This window comes from Musca autumnalis, unplaced genomic scaffold (assembly GCF_047663935.1).
Source record: "Musca autumnalis isolate F117 unplaced genomic scaffold, ASM4766393v1 scaffold_1, whole genome shotgun sequence".
Taxonomy (NCBI): domain Eukaryota; kingdom Metazoa; phylum Arthropoda; class Insecta; order Diptera; family Muscidae; genus Musca; species Musca autumnalis.
This window is the reverse complement of record NW_027411644.1, coordinates 280,949,372-280,973,443: the sequence shown is the minus strand read 5'-3', so window position 1 is coordinate 280,973,443 and position 24,072 is coordinate 280,949,372. Positions and strand designations below refer to the sequence as shown.

The window sequence follows — 24,072 nt, the reverse complement described above, 5'->3', positions numbered from 1 at the left end:
TCTACACCGCTCAAGAGGGGCAAGGATTGATGACACCGAGCAAAACATCTGCCAAGCATGCGACACAGTCCCACACGACACACTGCACCTTTCCAACTGCCAAACCTACTCAACTAAATTCAGTTTTTCAGCTACAAACCATTGAAGCAGCCACATTCCTAGACGTGGAGGTAGACCCAGTGTCGAACAAAAACAACATCTACTTCGCCGTGCCACAATCTTGTGGGCAATTTTTTCTCACTCAAGTCACGTCAAGAGAGATCTTCATTATATAGAGAGAGATAGATGTCCAGAGGTGCAAACGAGTACCTTTAGATAGGTTTAAACAGGCATTAACATTGATGCAGTTGCGCAGACAGTGCAAGCAGTCTGAAAGCCGTACTCGGAGACCACACCCTTCAATCACGGAACGCCAGATTCCAAGACCCAATTAAGATCCGGACGATTCAGGCGCCTCAATAAATGTTCAGCATGTGCATTGGAACCGCAAGACACGCTGAATTTCTTTAACCACCCACCTACACCTACTCACCAGCATCCAGTCTAAGTGTCAGGCTTTCTGAATCTGGAAACTGAGGAGCTAGAACCAGATAGCTGAAAAATGTACCTACAGACATATTTGCGTTGCAAGAGCAATGACAAATATAAATAGCACTTCCGCGGCTACCGGTTCTATGTACCGTATTTGATAAAAACATCCCCATCTATCGCAGCTGAGGAGCGTCAGCTGCCACGAAAAACCAGAGTAGTTTTGGCTCAACTACACTCGGAATGGTGTATCCGTATAAATTCGTATCGGGCGAAGATTGATGCGGCACAGACCCGTATGACACCTGCACCTTTTCAACCGTCCATCGAAGCAGCCACATTCCCAGAACTGGAGAACGATCTTACAAACACATTATATACTGTAACAACAACAACATGAAGCGTATATAATCGAGAAATTAATGCTTCGATCATGGTCTGCTACCCCAGCAACTACATGTTCCTTTTCGTCTACGTTGGAAGTTGTATGTCCCGATATGCCTGCTCTGTATTATTCTGGTCCGTAGAGACGTAGAGGGCTCCGTTTGTCAACGTCTTATCCACCATGGGTCAGTTTCGGTGATATGCAACGGATGTAGAGAAACCAAATATGAAATTGTCCTAAGATGGGAACCCCCTTCAGAACAATTCAATCCCAAATTATCTTTTCAACATCTTGCTGTAGAAGATAACCTTCCACGAGATGCGGAAGAGAATACAATCTTCTAATTTTCACTTATCTGCATGATGGTGCTTATTATAAAGCGTTTAAGATATTTTTATACACTAAAAACTATATTAAATATATTTTGGGCACGTTGGGCGCCACTTGGTAACTAATATCACTCAATCATACATTTTTGTAATTAACACATATTTTCATTCCCCCGCTAAGTTTGCTTCTGCCTCTATGAAAAGTTAATATAAAGTTTATCCACAAATATTTCTTTCAAAATTATATTCTAATAAATCTTCTCTCTCTCCCCCTCCAAACTATAGGCTGATGATGCCAGTGGCATACACTTTACCGCTGGTAATGGCAAAACTAGACCTGGTTCATCACCCAGCTTGGTTAGTCTGAGTGGTACGTTGTCGCGTGTCAACACAGTCGCTTCGGCCCTCAAACGTTTCCTCAGCCGCGACGACAGTCGTCCCGGATCGATAACACCAAATGATGAAACACAAAAATATAAATTTCCTGGCAGTGCCAGTGCTGCAAGTTTAGCACCAAATGCCAACAACAAACCGGTGGGTAGTATGCGTATCACAGATCAAGTTATCGAAGAAGTCGATGAGCAGACAACAATAACTTCGCACCGGGGAACAGATAATCGTCCCAATGTACGTGATATATTCTATCAAGGACAACAAAATCAATCGGATCCAATGGATATTCCCAATAATAATAAAATCTATATGCGCACACAGTCGTCGGGAGAAGCACATCTCTATCCACCAGGTGGTGTGGAGGCTTTGCTGAGTACTTCAGCGCCAGCCGCTGAAAGCCCCAGCATGACAAGGACAGTGCCAAGTTCGCCGGTGGGTGAAAGTACCAAATCGCTGTTCGATCAAGTGCATCGTGATCAACGTGAGCGGGGTAGTCGGGAAACAGGTAAATACTCAACGAAGAAAGAAACTAAACATTGCCACAGCTGTCGTTTTTCAATCATCATCATCATTTAAACAAGCAATGGGCAATGTTTGGAATTCTTTGTTTATAAAATCTCATTTATGTTATCATAAATCATTCCATGATGCTGATGACCAATCACAAATTAATATTTTCTTAAAGCACAATTATTAGGACGTCATGAAATCACAGCGCCCCAGTTCAGGTGGTTTTTATCAACCGGTAACGTTGAGTTTTCTAACAACACCCAAAAAACAAACGTTTTGTTAAATGTGTTTTAACTAGAAAAAGAGTAAATAATGGATACAAGAAACGAAATACAGTACAATTGCGATAATTAGTACATATCCCTATAAAGCGAAATCTCAATTATTCGTAATAAACTTTCGGCCACTTTGCACTTGAAAGCCGATCATTCGAAAACACTGACAAAATTTTCGGTTAGTTGGTTTACGAATGATTGGGATTCTACTTTTAAACGTATTTTTCTAAAAAAAAAAACACTTAAAAATATCTTCATTCCTAAAATGTTAAATATTCTAAAATTAAAAAAAAATCTTTGTCAAATGTATTGTTGTTTCTTATATCCGTTAAATAGTCAAATTTGTTGTGTTGTTTCTTTTTATAGTTTGAACCCAAAGTGTATTTGTTATGTTATTGTTGTTGGCATGTTGTTCCATTGGTGTACACTTTACAAATTCTAACATTGTTTTACAATTTTAACGTACTATCTATCCTATTTTCCTTTCCATTTGTACCTATTTTCTTAACATTAGTCCCAAGGTCTCTAGCAGGTCGGATAATAAGATCATTTAAAAAAAAAATTATATTATTGTGATTTTCTCAATATACTGTATTTTGACAGTTAACCTAATAATCAGATGGACTTATGGTCCGACCTAGTATAGACCTTGATTAATCCTTTACACTTTAAATCCTATACTAAAGTACTGTAAAATGTAATTACAACTCAAATTTGAGTACTAAATATAACATACATAAGTATATGAAGACAATCTGCCACAGCTACTAATGTAATATTGCTAAAAGCTTCGATCGGCTTGCCTTTATCCACACTACCAGAACACGTAATAGATACAGTGACTGTTACTGCAAATGATGCAACCTGAAATAAAAAATGTAAACGTTGATAACTTGGAAACGAGTTGAGAGTTTTTAACAACTCAAAAAACAGTTTTGTAGGCTGAAAAGTTGTCTTTAAGATGGCATACAAAAATATTCCGTTTACAGTACCGTTATACTAAAATTTTACCGGAAAACAAAAATGGAAATTTTTTAATAGAGCATCGAAAATGATGCACCACAATAATGTATTATTAATTTCCAAATTTTTCGCTTTTTATGCCATATTAGTAATCAGAATGGTGGAAGGAATGTTTCCAGTAATTTTGTTATTGATTCCGAGAGAAAAAATGGTCTTCCTGACGTAATTTTGGCATGATTGCAATTAATGACGTAGGGGATAGAAGATACCAAGGAACGGTCCTGACCGGCTTTAACATGGCAAATCCCTGGATTTATCTTGGTCCCTCTTTCATCTCAAGTGGACACTGACCTCCCCGTGGTGTCACCTGGGGAACTGCCTTTAACACCCGTTAAAGATAGTGAGCTAACATGTGTCGCGCGTTCGCCCATGAGAACGTTAAAAACTTGGGTTTGGGCGTCGGGTTAGTAACCCTCTCCTAGAAAAAAACAGACTACTATAAAAAAAAAACGAAAGAAAAGAAAAACAAACCCTCTAATGTTGACGAACCCCGCAAACGTTTTAAGGACCATGATCTGCGAATCTGCACCTGGAATGTTCGCACTCTTTATTAAGAAGGTGCAGTTTACGCATTGGCAAATGTACTTGAAATGTACAAGGCCGACATTATGACAGGAAATAAGATGGATTGGGAAAGGCGTCACAGCTGCCATGACACAAAGCATGAGTTTGGTTGCGGATTTTTAGTTGTTCGGAGGTTAAAACATCTTGAAAGACACGCTGCAATTCGATTAAAAGCAAAATTCTTCAACATCAGCTTTACTTGCGCTCATGCTCCCACGAAAGACAAGGACGAGCAGACCAACGATATATTTTACGAGAGATTAGAAGAAACTTATGACCGTTGCCCTGCCCATGACATTAAAATTATACTAGGCGATTTTAATGCCAAAATTGGAAAGGAGAATATCTTTGACCCAACAGTCGGGAAATTCAGTCTCCACAGTGAAACATCTGACAATGGTATGAGGCTGATAGACTTTGCAGCTGCAAGAAACATGGTAGTTAGCAGTACCAGGTTTAAGCATCTTGATATTCATAATGGCACCTGGCTGTCGCCAGATCAAAGAACAAGAAATCAAATAGATCACGTTGTGATAGATGGAAGACATATATTAAGCGTGTTGGATGTACGTTCGTTCCGAAGTACAAACATAGACTCGGACCACTACCTTGTTGCAGCAAAGGTACGTACCAGATTAAACGTAGCAAACAAAGTACGAACAGACACAACGAGGAAGTTGGACATCGGTAAGCTGCAATCACAACACATAGCCACAGCATATTCCACTCAACTGGCCCAACTGCTTAATCAAAGCACTCCTCGTCCCGATAACATACCAGGACAACGGCAAAACATTGCCCACTCCATGCAAACAGCAGCAAAATCAGTACAGAGACCTCCACCAAGGAATCCATGGTATGACCAGGAGTGTCGTGCTGCTACCGCAGAGAAAAAATGCAGCATATAGGGCTACTTTACAATCAGTAGCAACGCGTAGTGCACGAGAGAGGTATCGGGAGAAAAGGAGAGAGACGAGAAACGTCTTTTCTGCAGGAAAAAGAGAGAGAGATGGAAGAGCGGGAGTGTGAATAAATCGATATGTACAGGAGACAGAATGAAGTCCGAAAATTCTACCAAAGAGTGAAACATCAAACTGATGGCTTTGGAACTGACACATCCTCTTGTAGAGACCAGCAAGGTAATCTGGTAACTAATACAAATAGTGTGCTTGGGATATGGAAAGAGCATTTTTCCAAACTGTTGGTATCCAATAGTAGCGAAGTGGACGAAGATACCACAGATCCAATCCCAGAAGATGGTATTGAATGTATATCACCCGGCTAAGATGAGGTAAAGACAGAAATAAACCGGCTGAAGAATAATAAGGCAGCAGGAGCTGATGGCCTACCAGCCGAGCTGTTTAAAACAGGAGGCGACACGCTGATAAGGTGTATGCATCATCTAGTTGGCTCCATCTGGCAGGAAGAACGCGAACCCAACGATTGGAACCTGAGCATCCTTTGTCCCGTCCATAAGAAAGGAGATAAGACTTTATGCTCCAACTATAGGGGCATAAGTCTTCTCCCTATCGCCTACAACATAGTGTCAGGGATATTGTGCGAACGACTAAAGCCCATGGTCAACGAAATAATTGGACCATACCAATGCGGCTTTAGACCAAGCATGGCCACATTTGGCACGGCGGTGCCGATGATTTTCGGCAATTTACACGCACACGACCCGAATGCACAAAAAGAGCGTACAAAAGAGAACAAATGTTTTGATCTGTTATTGTTTTATAGCTTGCGTGAATACAAACTTACTAACACACTGTTATAAGTTGCCAATATTTTGAAAGCATTCACATTTTCTCCGTTCTCTTTTTGGTCATGTCTGCTTTAGGCCTGGCAAGTCCACCATTGACCGGATATTTACCCTGCGACAAATCCTGGAGAAGACCCAAGAGATGCAGATCGACACCTACCACCTTTTTGTCGATTATAAAGCAGCCTTCGACAGCCCGCTACGTTCAAAGGTATTCCAAGCAATGTCTAAATTTGGTATCCCCACAAAACTCATTCGGCTTTGTAAAACGACTCTAACTGACACAAGATCTTCAAATAAAATAGGAAAGAACCTCTCCAAAGAGTTTTGTACCAAAAGAGGTTTCAGGCAAGGAGACAGCCTTTGTGTGATCTTTTCAACACCCTGCTAGAAAAGGTTATACGAGAGGCAAACGTCAAAAGAAGTGGCACAATCTACACCAATAGCCACATGTTACTTGCTTATGCTGATGATATAGACATCATGGGACGATCAGTAAAAGAAGTAACCGATACCTTTATGAAGGTCGAAGGAGAATCTGGTAAAGTAAATTGTAGGCAATTTAGCTAGAAATTTTTAGTTTTAATTGCCTATAAAGGGACTCTAATTACGATCATGCCACAATTACGTTGCTGAAAATGATAGGGAACTAATTATTCCAGCATTCTGATTACAAAAATGGCATAAAAAGCGAGACATTTTGGAAATTATTAATCGATTATTGTGGTGCATCATTTTCAATGCTCAATTTAAAATGCCAATTTTTTGCTTTCCGGTAACATTTAAGACAACTTTTCAGCCACCAACAATTTTTTGAATTGTTAAAAAATCTCAACTCGTTTCGAAGTTATCAACATTTACATTTTTTATTTCAGGTTGCATCATTTTCAGTGACAGTCACAGCATACACACGGCATCGTGGTGCACCTTGCTATATTTCAGCCATGAAAAACTTCTCTACAGGTTGTGTCTTAAGAAACATCTTGATATATTCTGCGGGCATATATTAAAATTTTATGGCGAACAAATTTGTAGAATATTTTGATTTTGTACGATCACATTTTTCAGGAGAATTTTAAAAAGATTTGAAATTAATCCCAAGGGGGTTAATAATATGAAAAATGATATCAGCGACCCCAAAAACATAAGTACCTAATGTTAGGTATAAAATCCATTAATTTTTAGAGTTTTGGGCAGATTTTCCGGGAAATTGGCCACTGTGCGCTGGTTTGAACCGAGGTGTGAGAGCTCGCATGGTCATGGTGCACATGACATGCTCCCCGGACCTTCTCCTGGCTACATCGGTTGTATATATGGGCCAATATTGATCATTTGTGTGGAGGAGAATCCGAAATTCTCTTAAAATCGGGCCATATCGCTGTAGAAAAATTTTCATTATACCCTCAGCATTTATGCTAACGAGAGTAAACACACTTTCATACGGGCAAAATATGCCTTATCGAAAAAATGGTTTTAGACCCCAAATAAGTTTGGACGAAATGTGTTTCAGACAATTTGGAGTTGACTTAGCCATGTCTGTTCGTCTGTCTGTCTGGCTGGCTGGAGCGCACGATAACTCTCGAACGGATCAACCGATTCGGTCCAAAATTTGGCTTTCGTAATATTTTGTCCATACTTAGTTTAAGTTCGTAGATGGGTTATATCGGTCCACTTCTTCCGGTACCTCTCCCACAAAAAATCGAAAATGTTCGGAAAATTTGTGCGCACGATAACTCTTGAAGGGAGTAACCGATTTGGTCCATACTTTGCACATCGTGAAATTTCTACCAGACTTAGATGAGGTTCGAATATGGACTCAATCGGTCCACTCCTTCGTGTACCTCCCACACAAAATTTCGGAAAAGTGCAGTTTAGGACCTGCTATCGAATCGCTTTGATTTTTGCTGTAGCAACTTGTGTTCACCTCCCACACAAAATTTCGGAAAAGTGCAGTTTAGGACCTGCTCTCGAATCGCTTTGATTTTTGCTGTAGCAACTTGTGTTCACTGCCCCCCATACGACGGTACAAGTTTCATCAGAGCAAGTCCATACTTCCTGAGAAAATAACCCGAAAGTTGCAATACAGCCCGGAACGGAAAAATTGTGCGCACGATAACTCTTGAAGGGAGTGACCGATTTGGTCCATACTTTACACATCCTAATATATTTACCAGATATACATAGATCAGGTTTGAATATGAACTACATTTGTCCACTCCTTCGGGTCCTCCTACACAAAATTTCGGATAAGTTAACTATAAGACCTGCTCTCGGATCACTTTGAATTTTGTTGAAGCTACTTAAATTTGCTGCCTCAATTATGACGGTAACAGTTTTTTCAGAGGAAAGTCCACACTTCTTTAGAAACAGTCCCATAGGTGCAAAATACCCCTATGGCATCATATGTAGTGGCTGGAGAACACGATAACTCCCGAACCGATCAACCAATTTGGTCCAAACTATGAATCTCCTAATATTTTGTCCAAATTTAGTTTAACTTCTAAAATGGCCCATATATGTAGGTCCTCTTCTTAGGGGACCCACAAAACTCAACATTTGTGCCTAATGTCAGTCCATTCCTTCAAGTACTTCCTCCGCAACACTTTTTAACTTTAATCCTAATCAATATTTTTATCAACAAATTAGAATATCCAAAAAGGGCCATCAAAATCTGAAAAGACCCCAGACATAGGCTGAGGGTATATCTCTGTCGGCAAAGCCAGCGGCGGATAGGGATCAACCAACTGTTTTTGTTTTTTTTTTTTTTTTTTTTTTTTTGTAGTGATCTCTAAATCATCTGCTTATAAATTGTATCCAACGGAGTGCATTTTTCATAACTCCGTGTGGACAGCAGCGAAGGATGTTGTGAAATCATAATTCCACATGCACAACTTCCAAAATTTTTTGCTGGGAAAATGTTAGTCTAAAGGCTGGGAGTATAATAATATGCGAGGCGGCATTATTATTTATTTTTACTCCAAGGAGGAGCATAGAGCGTCATTATAATTTGCAAGTATCCCTTGATCAATATACACGGTGCTCTTGAAACAATTTTAAATGGAAGGTGCTTACACCTTGGAAGTTTTTGCGGATTCTGAAACTACAATGTTCATAGATGAGAAAAATCAAAAAACAAAAAAAAATCGCCGGAGCGCTTTTTAAATAAATCGAGATTTAAGTTGACTTTTTAGGGGTTGTTTAGGTTTTCACGACTTTGCTTAGAAACCGCAAGTCCTATTAAAATATGACTGAAGATAATGTTGTAGCTATGAAAATGCTCTACAAGATCGACTTTAATGCTATTTTCGTAGGTTTTACCATTTTTGAGATATGGAAGTTCAAATTGGGACAATGCAATGACTGTATCGCCCCCTTATAAAACAATGTCAAGAAGGGTGCGCCTTAACTAACTTTTGATGAAAACCGCTTACACAGGGAAAGTTTTTGTAAATTCTGAAACAGCAGCGTTCATAGATGAGAAAAATCCAAAAACAATAAAAAAATGGCTGTAGGGATTTTTAAATAAATCGCGGTCAAAATTTACATTTTTAGGTGTTTTTTAGGTTTTCACGATTTTGCTTGGAAACCGCAAGTTCAATCGAAATGGATCTTAAGAAAATGTTGTACCTGTGAAAATTCTCTAGAGGATTGACGTTTATCATTTGTTCCCAGCCTGTACCATATTTGAGATAAAAAAGCTCAGTTAACATTTTTAGGTTTTTTTGTTAGGGTTTCGCGATTTTGCTGGAATACGGTAAGTCTTGTCGATATGGGACCTGAGAAAATCTTAAAGCTGTGAAAATGCTCTACAAGACTGGCTTAAGTAACTTATTCTAAGTTGTAACATTTTTTTAAATATATAAGTTTAAGTTGGGAATTTTATGACATTGTTTTATTAGGGGGCGATACAGAATTGAATTGAATTTGAATTGTCCCAATTTGAACTTCTATATCTCAAAACCGGTAAAACCGACGAGAATACCATAAAGGTCAATCTTGTAGAGAATTGTCATGGCTACAACATTTTCTTTAGCCCCATTTTGATAGGACTTGCGGTTTCTAAGCAAAATCGTGGAAAGCTAAACAACCCCTAAAAATGACAAGTTAAATCGCGATTTTTTTAAAAAGCGCTCCGGCGATTTTTTTCTTTTTTGATTTTTCTCATCTATAAACATTGTAGTATCAGAATCCGCAAAAACGTCAGAGGTGTAAGCACCTTCCATTTAAAATTGTTTCAAGAGCACCGTGTATATTTTATGGACGTCAAGAGTAAATTATTTGTATTTCTTATAAGCTGGGGGTAATAGGTTTTTAATTGTTTTTATTTTTATTTGAAAAGAAGACATTTTTGCTGTAAAATGTCCTTGGTTTCAGTTACGTATATCCTTACTAAAGCGAAGATTTTTAAAAATATCCCTTGGAATTAGTTTCAGTTACACTTTACCTCTAAACTTCGCTTATAAAAACTGCACAATACAACACAATTGTTAAACATTTTCCATTACTTTTTGATTACAATTTTTCAATTCTGTAGATGTTGATACTATTATATAACCCTTGCTGCTGTAAAATTTTTCAAATCGTTCAATTAGTACTAAACCCTTTTTTTATAGAAAATTGAACTCAAATAATATGCCATTTCTAATGAAATATTTCTTTACATTTCTCTAGTTGAAGATATGGAAATGAAATCCACTGCCGATCTTATTGCTGCCGCTGATGCCGATGGTGAGGCTGATGATTTTGAAAAACTAAAAGCTGAACGTGAAAAGGAACGTCTCGAAAGACAAAAGCAAAAATTTGCTCGATCAATGAGTACAGCACCAGGTGCTGAAATTGTGCCAGTAGTAGCTGCAGCCATTATACCAGCAGCAGCAGCTGCAGTACCAACAGCTGGAGCGCAGCAGTCACAGTCAACAACAAATAATAATTCCAGTGCGTCTGCCACACCGGTAACAACGTTACCGCCAGCTAGTTCTATTATAGATTTGCTGTCAATATCGGAACCCGTTACAAATTCAACGACGAAAAATAATGATGACAATATTGAATGACATACTTTTGTTTAAGGAGGAGGACAAGGAGCAGTGAGATCTGATGACAAGAGTATGAACGAAATAAATATTTATGTATTTAGTTTGCATGCCGGTGATAAATTGCATTGTGCTATTAACAAGGTGTTTAGGAGAACTATTTAATAATTTGAAAGTGGTCCTTTATCGGATGAGTAGTAGAAGATAACATAAGCAATATTTGAATAAAGTATTCGTAGTTTTCAAATTCTTTTTAAGATAGTCTATCTGTAGTGCGATTCTTAGCGACAAAAATCGGTAAAATTAAAACGCAAAATTATGAATGAAAAGTTAAAATAAGAGTTGATATCACTCTTCCTATCGTTACAACATTATGACTACTATTTTTTAGTCGCTTACCTACCGAAAAATATCGTTAATTAGCGAAATTATCAGCATTTTAATTTTATCGATTTTAGTCGGTAACTCAAAACATGAGTTACAGAATTCCACTACTGCGCCTCAGTTAGAAAACATTTCTGCCCATTTAACAATGCCATTAGGCTTTCCATTATTACAGTATTGCATTTCAAAATCATCTAGTCTGGGCCCATGTTCGAAAATAAAACTTGTTTGTAGCACCTTGTAAATCAAATAAAGAAAAATTAATATAATTAATAGTTACGTATTTATACATACGTACTTAACAAAGAGAAATGTACGGGTATGTTAGTGTTATATTTTTTGTATATACAGACTAATTATAGATGCCTAAAACGTGCTTAAAAAACCATAGTCTCGATAACAAATTATCAAAAAGAGAAAGACAAAAAACAAATGTATTCTATATTTTGGTATTAATTTTAATAACTAAGCTTCAAGCCTCTAAAATAATAACAACAATAAAAAAAGACAAATTTAAACGATACTTTCAAAATATGCTCATTTCAAATGCAAGAAATAAGAAACAAAAGAATATAGCCTTTAATTAGAAAATACAATATAAAAATAAAATATTTTTTTTATATTCTAAAACACACACACGCAGTGTCAACGTCTCAACAAAAAAAACGCTGGTCTTTAAACAAATTTGTATCAAATATTTTGAAATATTATTTTTTTTATATTAGAGTATTCGTTTCTTAAGTATTAACTCTTATAACGTATGTATGTATGTGTTTCAAAATGATGAAGATTTTTTTTTCCCATTCAAATCGTTGATCATTTCATTTAAAAGACAAAGACCATGTTGTTGTAGTGATAACTCGTTGAGAATATGTTAAGATAGTTTTTTTGTCGTTTTTCTTTTTTTCTTCTCACAAATATATTTAATTTATATGATATTTTTTACACTAAAGTAAATTTAAGACAAATTAATTTATATTTCTAAAAAATTAAAAAAAAAACTAAATAAATAAAGAAAATAAGAGGAAACAAAGACAATATGTTTTATTTTATGTCTAGGCGGTTACAAATCGTGCACGAATGTAAAACAAGTAAAAACCAGTAAGGAAAGGATCAAAGTTAGACGGGGCTCACTATATGATACCCAATACCGTCACGATTTTATTACAATTTGGCGAATTTTTCTTGATCAAATTTCATCACATTTTCGAAATTTTAGCATTTTGTTGATTTCTTCGGGTGATGTAGGGGATGGAAGATACCAAGGAACGGTCCTGACCGGCTTTAACATGGCAAAGCCCAGGATTTATGTTGGTCCCTCTTTCATCTCAAGTGGACACTGACCTCCCCGTGGTGTCACCTGGGGAACTGCCTTTAACACCGGTTAAAGGTATTGAGCTAACATGTGCCGCGCGTTCACCCATAAGAACGTTAAAAACTTAGGTTTAGGCGTCGGGTTAGTAACCCTCCCCTAGAAAAAACAGCCTACTATGAAAAAACGAAAGAAAAGAAAAACAAATCGCTCAAAAGTTGACGACCCCCGCAAACGTTTTAAGGACCATGATCTGCGAATCTGCACCTGGAATGTTCGCACTCTTTATAGAGAAGGTGGAGTTTACGCATTGGCAGATGTACTTGAAAAGTACAAGGCCGACATTACTGCTATACAGGAAATACGATGGACTGGGAAAGATGTCACAACAACACCTAAAGGTGACGCCCTGTATTATAGCTGCCATGACACAAAGCATGAGTTTGGTTGCGAATTTGTAGTTGGTCGGAGGTTAAAACATCTGGTCTCCAGCTTCACCCCAGTGAATGAAAGACTCGCTGCAATTCGATTAAAAGAAAAATTCTTCAACATCAGCTTTATTTGCGCTCATGCTCCCACTGAAGACAAGGACGAACACACCAAAGATATATTTTACGAACGCTTAGAAGAAACTTATGACCGTTGCCCTGCCCATGACATTAAAATGTTTCTAGGCGATTTTAATGCCAAAATTGGAAAGGGTAATATCTTTGGGAAATTCAGTCTCCACAGTGAAACATCTGACAATGGTATGAGGCTGATAGACTTTGCAGCTGCAAGAAATATGGTAGTTAACAGTACCAGATTTAAGCATCTCGATATTCATAAGGGACCCTGGTTGTCTCCAGATCAGAAAACAAGAAACCAAATTGATCATGTTGTGATAGATGGAAGACATTCATCGAGCGTGTTGGATGTACGATCGTTCCGAGGCGCAAACATTGATTCGGACCACTACCTTGTTGCAGCAAAGGTACGTACCAGATTAAACGTAGCAAACAAAGTGCGAACAGACACAACACGGAAGTTGGACATCGGTAAGATGCAATCACAACAGACAGCCACAGCATATTCCACTCAACTGGCCCAACAGCTTAATCAAAGCACTCCTCGTCCCGATATCATATCAGGACAATGGCAAAACATTGCCCACTCCATGCAAACAGCCGCAAAATCAGTACTTGGATACCAGAGACCTCCACCAAGGAATGCATGGTATGACCAGGAGTGTCGTGCTGCTACCGAAGAGAAAAATGCGGCATATATGGCTACATTACAATCAGTAGCAACGCGTAGCGCACGAGAGAGGTATCGGGAGAAAAGGAGAGAGGAGAAACGTCTTTTCCGCAGGAAAAAGAGAGAGATGGAAAAGCGGGAGTGTGAACAAATCGAGATGTACAAGAGACAGAATGATGTCCGAAAATTCTACCAAAGAGTGAAACATCAAACTGATGGCTTTGGAACTGGTACATCCTCCTGTAGAGACCAGCAAGGTAATCTGGTAACTGATACAGATAGTGTGCTAAGGATATGGAAAGAGCATTTTTCCAAACTGTTGGTATCCAATAGTAGCGAAGTCGACGAAGATACCACAGATCCAATCCCAGAAGATGGTATTGAATGTATACCACCCGGCCAAGATGAGGTAAAGACAGCAATAAACCGGCTGAAGAATAATAAGGCAGCAAGAGCTGATGGCCTACCAGCCGAGCTGTTTAAAACCGGAGGCGACACGCTGATAAGGTGTATGCATCAGCTCGTTAGCTCCATCTGGCAGGAAGAACGCGTACCCGACGATTGGTACCTGATCATCCTTTGTCCCGTCCATAAGAAAGGAGATAAGACTTTATGCTCGAACTATAGAGGCATAAGTCTTCTCCCTATCACCTACAAGATAGTAGATAGTGTCAGGGATATTGTGCGAACGACTAAAGCCCATGGTCAATGAAATAATTGGACGTTACCAATACGGCTTTAGACCTGGCAAGTCCACCATTGACCAGATATTTACCCGGCGGCAAATCCTGGAGAAGACCCAAGAGATATAAATCGACACCTACCACCTTTTTGTCGATTATAAATCAGCCTTCGACAGCCCGCTACGTTCAAAGGTATTCCAAGCAATGTCTGAATTTGGTATCCCCGCAAAGCTCATTCGGCTTTATAAAATGACTCTAACTGACAAAAGATCTTCAGTTAAAATACGAAAGAGCCTCTCCGAAGAGTTTTGAACCAAAAGAGGTTTAAGGCAAGGAGACAGCCTTTCGTGTGATATTTTCCACATCCTGCTAGAAAAGGTTATACGAGAGGCAAACGTCAAAAGAAGTGGCACAATCTACACCAATAGCCACATGTTACTTGCTTATGCTGATGATATAGACATCATGGGCCGATCAGTAAAAGAAGTAACTGATACCTTTATAAAGGTCGAAGGAGAATCTGCTAAAGTGGATCTGGCGGTAAACGGTGAGAAGACCAAGTTGATGGTGTCGACGCGCAATGCGTCCATTGAGCTCGGACCGACTGTGGAAGTTGGTTCCTATAATATTGAGGTAGTAAAAGACTTCGTCCACCTCGGCACCTCCGTAAACACAACAAACGACATCAGTTGTGAAATAAAAAGAAGAATTGTATTGGCCAACAGATGCTACTTTGGCTTAAGTAAGCACTTTAAAAACAAAGCCACAACTCGTCAAACAAAAATAACGCTTTACAAAACACTGATACTACCCGTGCTGATGAATGGTTCCGAGGCCTGGGTACTTGCGCAAGCAGATAAGGCAGTGCTTGGGGTGTTTGAGAGAAAAATTCTTCGAAAGATCTACGGACCGATCTGCGTTGACGGTGAATATCGACGTCGTATGAACCCCGAGCTGTATCTGCTATACAACGACATCAATATAGTTAAACGTATCGAGATGCAGCGATTGCGTTAGCTAGGCCATATAATAAGAATTAGCGATGATGAACCCACTAAAAAGGCGTATAAATTTGAGCCACATGGCGGTGCACCCAGAATTGGCAGGCCAGAGAAAAGATAGCGCAAACAAGTGGATGAAGAGATGACAAGGTGCGGTATTCCAAAAAGCGAAGCACGAAACAGAGAGAATTGGAGATATTTTCTTAATTCGGTCTATGGAACAAATGTTCTGTAATGGGCCAGTTAAGTAAGTTGATTTCTTCGACATTTCTATTGCCAATAAAAACACCGGCTTATTTGAGCTTAAATTATAAATTGCGGAATATTGGAAAAAGCAAATAAATAACAACCAAACAGACATCAAGCTAACAGAAAAACTGGCGTTTTTATTGTTTCCATTTTTTATTTATTTTCTTTGTAAATGAAGCCATATTATAATTTTGAGGCCAATCCCAGTGACCCTAGAGTCAGGGAGCTGAAACTGGAAGTAAACCGGTTGGTCAGTGAACATAAGCGGAACAAGTGGTTAAATCATTTGAAGAGTTGCAACATTGGAGCCGAGTTAAGTTAATTATGGGCAACAGTTAGGTCACTCGGCGAAGAGTACTATGTCGCATTAGATCCCTTCCTGCCACCGCCAGGCAAGAACGCCAGCAAAGGCGAATCATACAGACTGATTCGCTTTTGTCGCCCCCACAGTGGTTCAGAATAGTTTTTATCGTGGTCAAATCTCTGTAACTTTGCAACGGATAGAGATAACATATCATAATCGGTCAGGTAGTTGCAGAGGAATTCAAGGTTAAACTTAAACATTTGATTTTTATACCCTCCACCATAGTATGGAGGGTATATTAAGTTTGTTTTTCCGTTTGTAACGCATTGAAATACTCATTTGCGATCCTATAAAGTATATATATTCTTGATCAGGGTAAAATTCTGAGTAGATCTGTGCACGTCCGTCCGTCCGTCTGTGGTAATCACTCTAGCATCCACAAAAATGGAGATAGAACGCTGAAATTTTGGGAAAATGCGTCTTTTGCTACATTTTCAGACCGATGTAGCTATAATTTGACATTTAGGGTTCTTAAGTGTCAATAAACTTATATAACAAAAGTTGTGGACATAGGTTCACGTTTTGGTATAGCCCCCATATAACGGTACCCCCCGATTTACGGTGTTTTGCCGTTTTTAGCTACATTTTCAGACCGATTTATCTATAATGTGACATTTAGGGTTCTTAAGTGTCAGTAAACTTATATAACAAAAGTTGTGGACATAGGTCCACGTTTTGGTATAGCCCCTATATAACGGTACCCCCGATTTATCGTATTTTGACGTTTTTAGCTACATTTTCAGACCGATTTAGCTATAAATTGACATTTAGGGTTCTTAAGTGTCAATAAACTTATATAACAAAACTAGTGGACGTAGATCAATTTTTGGAATAGCCCCCATATAACGTTACCGCCCGATTTCAGGTATTTTGACGATTTAAGTCGCATTTCTAGACCGAATTAGCTATAATTTGATATTTAGGGTTCTTAGTGACCAAAAAACTTATATTCGAAATAATTATGAACCTAGGTCCATGTTTTGGTATAGCCCCATATAACGGTACCTCGGTATAACGGATTTCGGTATCCCCATATAACGGATTTTCGGTATTTTGAGAATTTTACCTACAAGTTCTAACCGAATTATCTGTAATTTGAACATTTGACATTTGTAATTCTTAGTGGTCACCACACCTCTCCACCAAAAATTGTCAAGAAAGGTCGATGTATTGATAAAGCCCCCATATAAAAGTACCTCCCGATTTTCAGTAATTTGATGATTTTAGCTACAATATTAAACCAAACTAGCAGTAATTTGACATTTGAAGTTCTTAGTGGTCACAACACCTCTCCATAAAAAATTGTCAACATAGGTCCATGTTCGGATATAGCTCCCATATAACAGTACCTCCCAATTTTCAGTAATTGGCAATTTTAGCTACAATTTTTAACCGAACTAACTGTAATTTGACATTTGAAGGTTGTAGTGGTCACCACACATCTGCATCAACAATTTTCAACATAGCCCCAATATAACGATATTTCCCGATTTTCGGTACTTTGAAGATTTTACTTAAAATGTTTAACCACGTAGGCCCATGTTTTGGTATAGCCCCAAAACAAACCTCTCGATTTCCCGTACCTTAGCTTTATTTTTTGGACGAACTTTCTTTAATTTGAAATTTAAGAGTCAACAAAAATTCTGCAACAAAAACTGTTCATTTAATTTCATATTTTCGTATAGCCCACATACCTCCGAACTAGCTGTTAATGACATTTGAAGTTTCCACGTTATGTACTGATTTTTGGTATTTTGAGGATTCTAGCTACAATTTTTAACCGAATTAGGAGTTATTTGACATTAAAGGCTCCCATCAAAAACTGTCAACATAGGTCCATGTTTTATTTTAACCCCTATATAACGGTACACCCAATTTCTCGCCCACCATAAATTGTCAACATACATAGTTAGATATAGGCACCATAAAAAAGGGCCTCTCGAATGAAGCATTTTATGTACATTATCTGACATTTTAACGTACCCACTTAAATTTGGGGACAGGAATGAAAACTAATTATTCCATTTTAGATCAGAATATTTTATGGTGGAGTGTATGAAAAGTTCGGCCCGGCCGAACTTAACGCTTTTTTACTTGTTTATACATATTTTGCATCAGAATCGAGTGTTTTCGAGTTTTTCATATGTTATAACCAAGGCATAACGACAAGGTAGTGGCATCGACATATTTGTAATATGTTATTTCAAAATTTTCTTTATGCTATTACAACAAAAATATTTTTTTATAAAGGGATTTGACACTTCATGTTCGAACAGCTGGTGTGATACCACTACCTTGGTAATTGTGCCATGGTTATAACTATTTAAAAATGGTCAAACACCAATAAACAAATTACACCTTTTTAATATGTAATTCGAATCCTTTTAGTTGTAATACGAGAATTTTATTTGTAATTTGAGAATTCCATATTTAATTGCAAACATTTCAATTGTAATTCGAATTAATCCATTTTTAATTCGAATTATTCTATTTATAATTCGAATTATTCTATTTGTAATTTGAATTATTATTATTCGAATAACAATAGGACTGTTTACAAATGAAATGTTACGAAATACGGCTGGAATGTTTCGAATGACATCTGAAAAAGGTACATATATAAAAATACAAAAAATTAAAAAACAATTAAAAAACCTTTTTTTATTTTTCAATTTTTTTTTAGAATATTTAAAGTTTTTTTTCCGAAATAAAAAATACTCCTTGAATTTTCATAAAATTCATATATTAAAAAAATCATATATTAAAAACATGTCCATTTGTGTAAAAAAGCTATAATTTATACATTTTTACCCATGTAATTTCAAAAATTTTTATTTAAGAAGTGTTAAACAAACGAAATTGGTGAGGTACATAAATATATGTGGTCTGAAAGAGGACACTCTCGTACATCATTCTGTGGGAACGGAACTATTTTTCAAGCTGTTCCAAGTTATAGTCCACTAAAGTTGGAATTTCACTATAATTTAGTACCTGAGGAAAAATAAAATAGCTCAATTCGTGTAAACGCTACAGTAATTTATTGAAACGGTTCTTAAAGACAACAATCATACCAACTTAATAAAAATTGGGGTTTTGGCCAGGAAAATCGATTCCTGAACCACTGTGTGCCCGTAACAAAGACTCTTGAGCCTTTAATCCTTCCCAGCCTTTGAAATAGCTATGCAGTTGCCGATCATCAGCATGGGTTCCTCAAATTACCCCAAAATTCTAGGGGTTACATTCGACAGTGTGTTCGCGCATGCCAAAGCTATCTGCGGCAAGAAGAAATATAGGAGCAAGGTTCTCATGTCCCTAGCCACTTGGAGTGCAGATAAAGAAACCTTGTTGACCAGATATAACATAATGTGGTCTGCGAGTAGAAATGCAACACATAATTGTTGAGGCAGTTCCTGGCCGAAGATAATAAAATTGTCTAAACTTTCCGAAATTGCACATTTGCTGTTTGAATTTGTGTGTAGAGATACGCGAAGAAGTAGGCGTATTATGTATATCGTAACTCCTAACATATTTGGAGAGTTATATCTGGGTTCGTTGATTGAACAAAGTCCAAAAATTTGGGTGTTTCATACAGACATGGTACTTACTTGTAAAACTGTATGCTTGGTAACAGTTCGTTTGTCAATGTATACTCATTTCCGTTGTCCTGGCTGGTCAACCACTTCATACAACTTTCGTTAAGATATCGTTACGATTTCGGATCAGTAGTGCGATTCTCTAACACATTTTTTGAGTTACCGACAAAAATCGGTAAAATTAAAACGCAAAATTATGAATGAAAATTTCAATTTTAATGTTTTTAATTTTTTAATTTATTGAGACTAAAGGATAACAATAAGGTGATTTTTTTTTTTTACATAATAATGAACACTTACGACTATAATGTATTCTCGCAATGATTAAATGGTGTTTACAGCATCAGGCTTATACATAGATTGTCGCTTATATACATAGATAGTGTTTATAAAGGTATATACGCCCTTGCTCCCGGGGCTGATTAAATGAAAATTTCAAAAAAAGTTGACAACACTCTTGCTATCGGTAGATTTTAGCAACAGCTTTTTTTAGTTGTTAACTTACCGAAAAATATCGTTAATTACCGAAGTTATAAGCATTTTAATTTTACCGATATTTGTCGGTAACTCGAAAAATGAGTTACAGAATTCCGCTACTGATATCGGACGTATCGTCCGAATTTTGTTCCGATTTCGTTACGATGTCGGTACGATTGGTTTGCTGGGAGGCCATTGAATATTGTCGGATATGTACATACATATATATTCGTATTTAACTCACTCGAAGTTCACAATCCGTTTGAATCCCGAAATTTGTGTTCCAGCGACATCCAATGACGTTTTTACGAAATCGTCTTCCACATTTCATTACCCCGAACACCCATATGCGCAACAATTCTGTTCTTGTTGTGACACTAAAAATTGTTTTCTTGTTCTTTCAACTATTTCCCGAACTCAAACTTTATTTTATTTCTTCAATTAATAATTATTTTGTACCAACAAATGAACAAAAATAAATGAATTTATGAAAAATTCAATGTTGCTTCGCGCCATTTTAATATTTTTTAATCAGCTGTTTGGCGAGTACAACTTCTTTGACTTTTGAACTCACAGAGAAGAGTAATGTACTTGACTGTATTTTAACGTATCTCTGTGGCCGTTATTAAACGGCAGTTGATATTTGTTTTACGCACACTATACATAAACGTTACGTACGTTTCGTAACATATCTGCGACACGTAACAAGCGTAATGATTGTGTTTATTCGCCAACCACTTTTATCATCTGGAAATAAGTCCCAATTTACATTAGGCGAGTTTACTTGCGGCAATTGTCAGTTTGTTGGTGAGAGAGGGTGCTGAGAGGCAAAGGGTTACCATATGCCTCACCTCTCTCTCGTACAAAATGACAATTGCCGCAAGTAAACTCGCCCAATGTAAATTGGGACTAAACATTTGATTCAGTTGACATCAGCCGAGAAACAAAACAAACCCATAGGAAAATGGAAGATGATGGATATTGGAATCGTTCTGGCCGTGCATTTAATTTCGATGATGACAATGAGGATATCGACTTGAAATCACTCGAAATAAGTATTGATATTGGCACTGGCGGTGGCAGAGGAAGTGGTGGTGGTATACTAAATGATGACACAATTTCCGAAGCTAGTTTTGACAATACGGCTAGTACCTACAATCTTTCTATAAAATCATTGATATCCGACGAGGAATTAAAGCTTATTTTGGATGAGCAATCAATGGACGATAATATGATTGCTAAAGGCATGAAACCGGAAGAAGAACTTAAACTGCTAAGGAGACAACTACAAAATACCCTTTATACACCATCTCCAATTGCCACAGCACGTAAATTATTGCAAGGGAAGCTGGTTAGCTTTGAAGTATTCAAGTCTTTGCAAGACAAACAACAACTTTTGGATGCAGTCATCGATATTGGGTGTCCTGGTGATTCGCTGCTAAGTGTGGTGTTGTTTTTGGATAAAACATTAAACACTAAAGATTTCCAGGTAATTTTAAAGAGCCGTCCCAAAGCTCTGCAACACTATTTGCAATATTTATCACAACGTCATGTGGAGGCTGCCATCGATTTACTCAAAGATTTGGGTAAATACAATGAGGCCATGTTGCTGGAATTTCAAACAGTGTTACGTTTGGAATCTATGACAGAACGCAAGGCCAAACTGCAGGCCATGATGACCCACTGTGCCAATAATCGTGTGTGTTCTTTGTATCAACAAATCTTACATGCCGCCCTCAAGTTATTTGCGCTTGTGGAAGCTGAGAGGAATAATCTAAATAACATGGTGGATGTTAACTCCAGTCCGGTGGAGGTTCTGTACGCATGCTGTGCCAAGAACACCAATTGGAAAGATCCTGATATTACCCAATTGATTTCCCCCTATCGTCTGTGTAATGATCAACACATTTCGGCTGGACAATTTGATTGGACGGCACTCAATGAACGGGCAAGATCTCAGGCCTATGCCGACCTCCAACATATTTTCGAACAAGTACCCACCTGGCATCCAATTAAACAGAAACAATTCCATATTAACATCTCTTTGGAATTGGCTGTAATGCGTTTGCATGAACTCAATGCCCCAGCATCAGTTATTTATATGTTCCTATCGAATGTGAGTAGTGCCAGTGACAAATTAGAATTGGCCAAACGTGTCAAATGTACCAAAGCTATCATTGACGCCTTAACCACGCTCAAAGATGTTCCACAGTTATTGCAAATACGTGATTCACTAGCCGATCGTTCAGAGGAACAATTCTATTGCGATAATGCCATTAAACAAGTGCAAACTAAACGCTGGACAACCGATAGCATTAAATTGAAATTGTAAGACAATGGAGTGAAGTGGTATGAGGTTTCTTATTTCGAAATTATGATATTCCCCGTAAATTAACCTGTAAGCAAAAGATAGTTCGTAGATTTAGAAAGTAGTTTTAGAATGTTTTTGTATTGAAATTGTAGTATTATAATTATCGAATAAAATATAGAAATCGTAGAGCTTATACCCTTATTCGTTGCGTATCTAGTACATTAGTTTCATTCATTACGTTTGAGAATGAAGTTAGGGATGAAACATGTATTTCCTCCCAGAGTCGCTTAAGCATAATATTCCCTACCCAGCAAAATGTTTGCCTACAAAGATGCAGTTAAATCATATGTACAAGTGATCTGGAAGTGCATCAAATTATGAAAGAAAGATGCACTCCATTAGCACTGCATTTTAACTAACCCTTCGGCACTGCATTTTGGAATCGCATTTTAACTAACCCTTTAGTGTAGAATAGGATGCAGTCCAATTTGCATCCAAAGCACGTGTTTTGATGCAGTGCTTTGCACTGAATTTAAAGGCACATTTCGGAATGTGTTTTTATGCAGTTCAAAGACGCAATTAAAATGCAAGCCATTGCAAACTATCCCAAAATAAATAAAAAGAATTTATTGTTTGTGTAAAACATGAATAATAAGAAATTAATTACATTAACACAGATTATGAAATTTCTTCATTAAATTCAATCGCAACTGAGTTTGTTTCGTCCGCTCTCCATTTAATCCAAGCTGAAATGTTTTTGCTTCATCTGCTAAAGGGGTCTTCCCATCACCAGTTGAGATTTCGACAAGTAATCCAACAGCAAAGATCTAGTCTACATTACACTACTTCAAATTTATTTTGCTGGGTATTTACCATACATGTAATGGGTTTCCATTCGATCAGACGGAAATGGTGAAACGAAAACAGCAAAATGCAGCAAAATAAAATAGGCGAATTTTTAAAGGCCATAAGCTAGGTTGCGGTTATATTATGCCTCCTGAATAAACTTCCTATATGCTTTGAAATCTTACAGTTTATACCAAATGTTCTTGATATCCTTTTTTCACAGTGAATGTCGTCGTTTCGATTTCCAGCCCACACAACATCATATTTGTTAACGGTCGTAAAACAGGCTGTTGTTGTTACTGTAAAAGTGTTTATTATTATGTTTGTTGTTGTTGTTGTAGCAGCATATAATGCTGGGTTGGCAGCCGCTGGCCGAAACACTTTTGGTTTCGGGTCAATCCGGTAAGTAAGAACCCGCTGCCGTGGGATTGATTATGTTTGTATGTTCGTTCTTCTGTTCAATCTGGCTCTGGGTCTATATCCAGTTCAAGGAATGTGTAAGCACAGATCCACTGAGTAGGGTTGGCGGGGCAAGTTGAAAAGGTGTTTTGTGTCGTGCGGGCCCATGCCGCATACTGGACAGATGTCTTGCACGGCTCGCTCGATTTTCGCCCAATAAGAATTTTGGCGTCTGCAATATGCCGAGCGTTGAGCCGAAACTACTCGGGTTTGTCGTGGCATCTGACGCTTCTCAGCTGCGATAGATGGGGGATGTACTCCGAGGATTTATTCATACTATATTTGCTTATGGCCTTAGCAACTGCATCAGTGTGAATAGTATTTAAACCTGCTTGATATGCATGTTGATCTA

At 37.8% G+C, this 24,072-nt stretch overlaps 2 protein-coding genes across 7 annotated transcripts in view; both read left to right on the top strand.

Moving 5' to 3' along the window:
- The window catches only part of Best1 (bestrophin 1), a 99,339-nt gene extending 87,117 nt beyond the window's left edge, over positions 1-12,222 (top strand). For 4 of the 6 annotated variants that reach the window (XM_073961365.1, XM_073961362.1, XM_073961366.1 and 1 more), the window contains 2 exons: positions 1,528-2,140; positions 10,444-12,222. In XM_073961365.1, coding sequence (XP_073817466.1) covers positions 1,528-2,140; positions 10,444-10,826 — 996 coding nt within the window. In that variant the 3' untranslated portion in view covers positions 10,827-12,222. Of the gene's footprint in view, positions 1-1,527; positions 2,141-2,320; positions 2,381-10,443 lie in introns of all 6 variants that reach the window. The other 2 variants (XM_073961361.1, XM_073961364.1) reach the window with 1 other exon arrangement.
- Positions 12,223-21,011: 8,789 nt separating this feature from the next.
- On the top strand, positions 21,012-22,616 carry Vps16B (Vacuolar protein sorting 16B). Its single transcript, XM_073961367.1, has one exon. The coding sequence runs from the start codon at positions 21,069-21,071 to the stop codon at positions 22,434-22,436; it is 1,368 nt and encodes a 455-aa protein (XP_073817468.1). The 5' UTR covers positions 21,012-21,068; the 3' UTR covers positions 22,437-22,616.
- Positions 22,617-24,072: the final 1,456 nt, after the last annotated feature.

Bases quoted from the DNA above. Each gene is read 5' to 3' on its own strand.
- Vps16B (XM_073961367.1), top strand. From the start codon at position 21,069: ATGGAAGATGATGGATATTGGAATCGTTCTGGCCGTGCATTTAATTTC.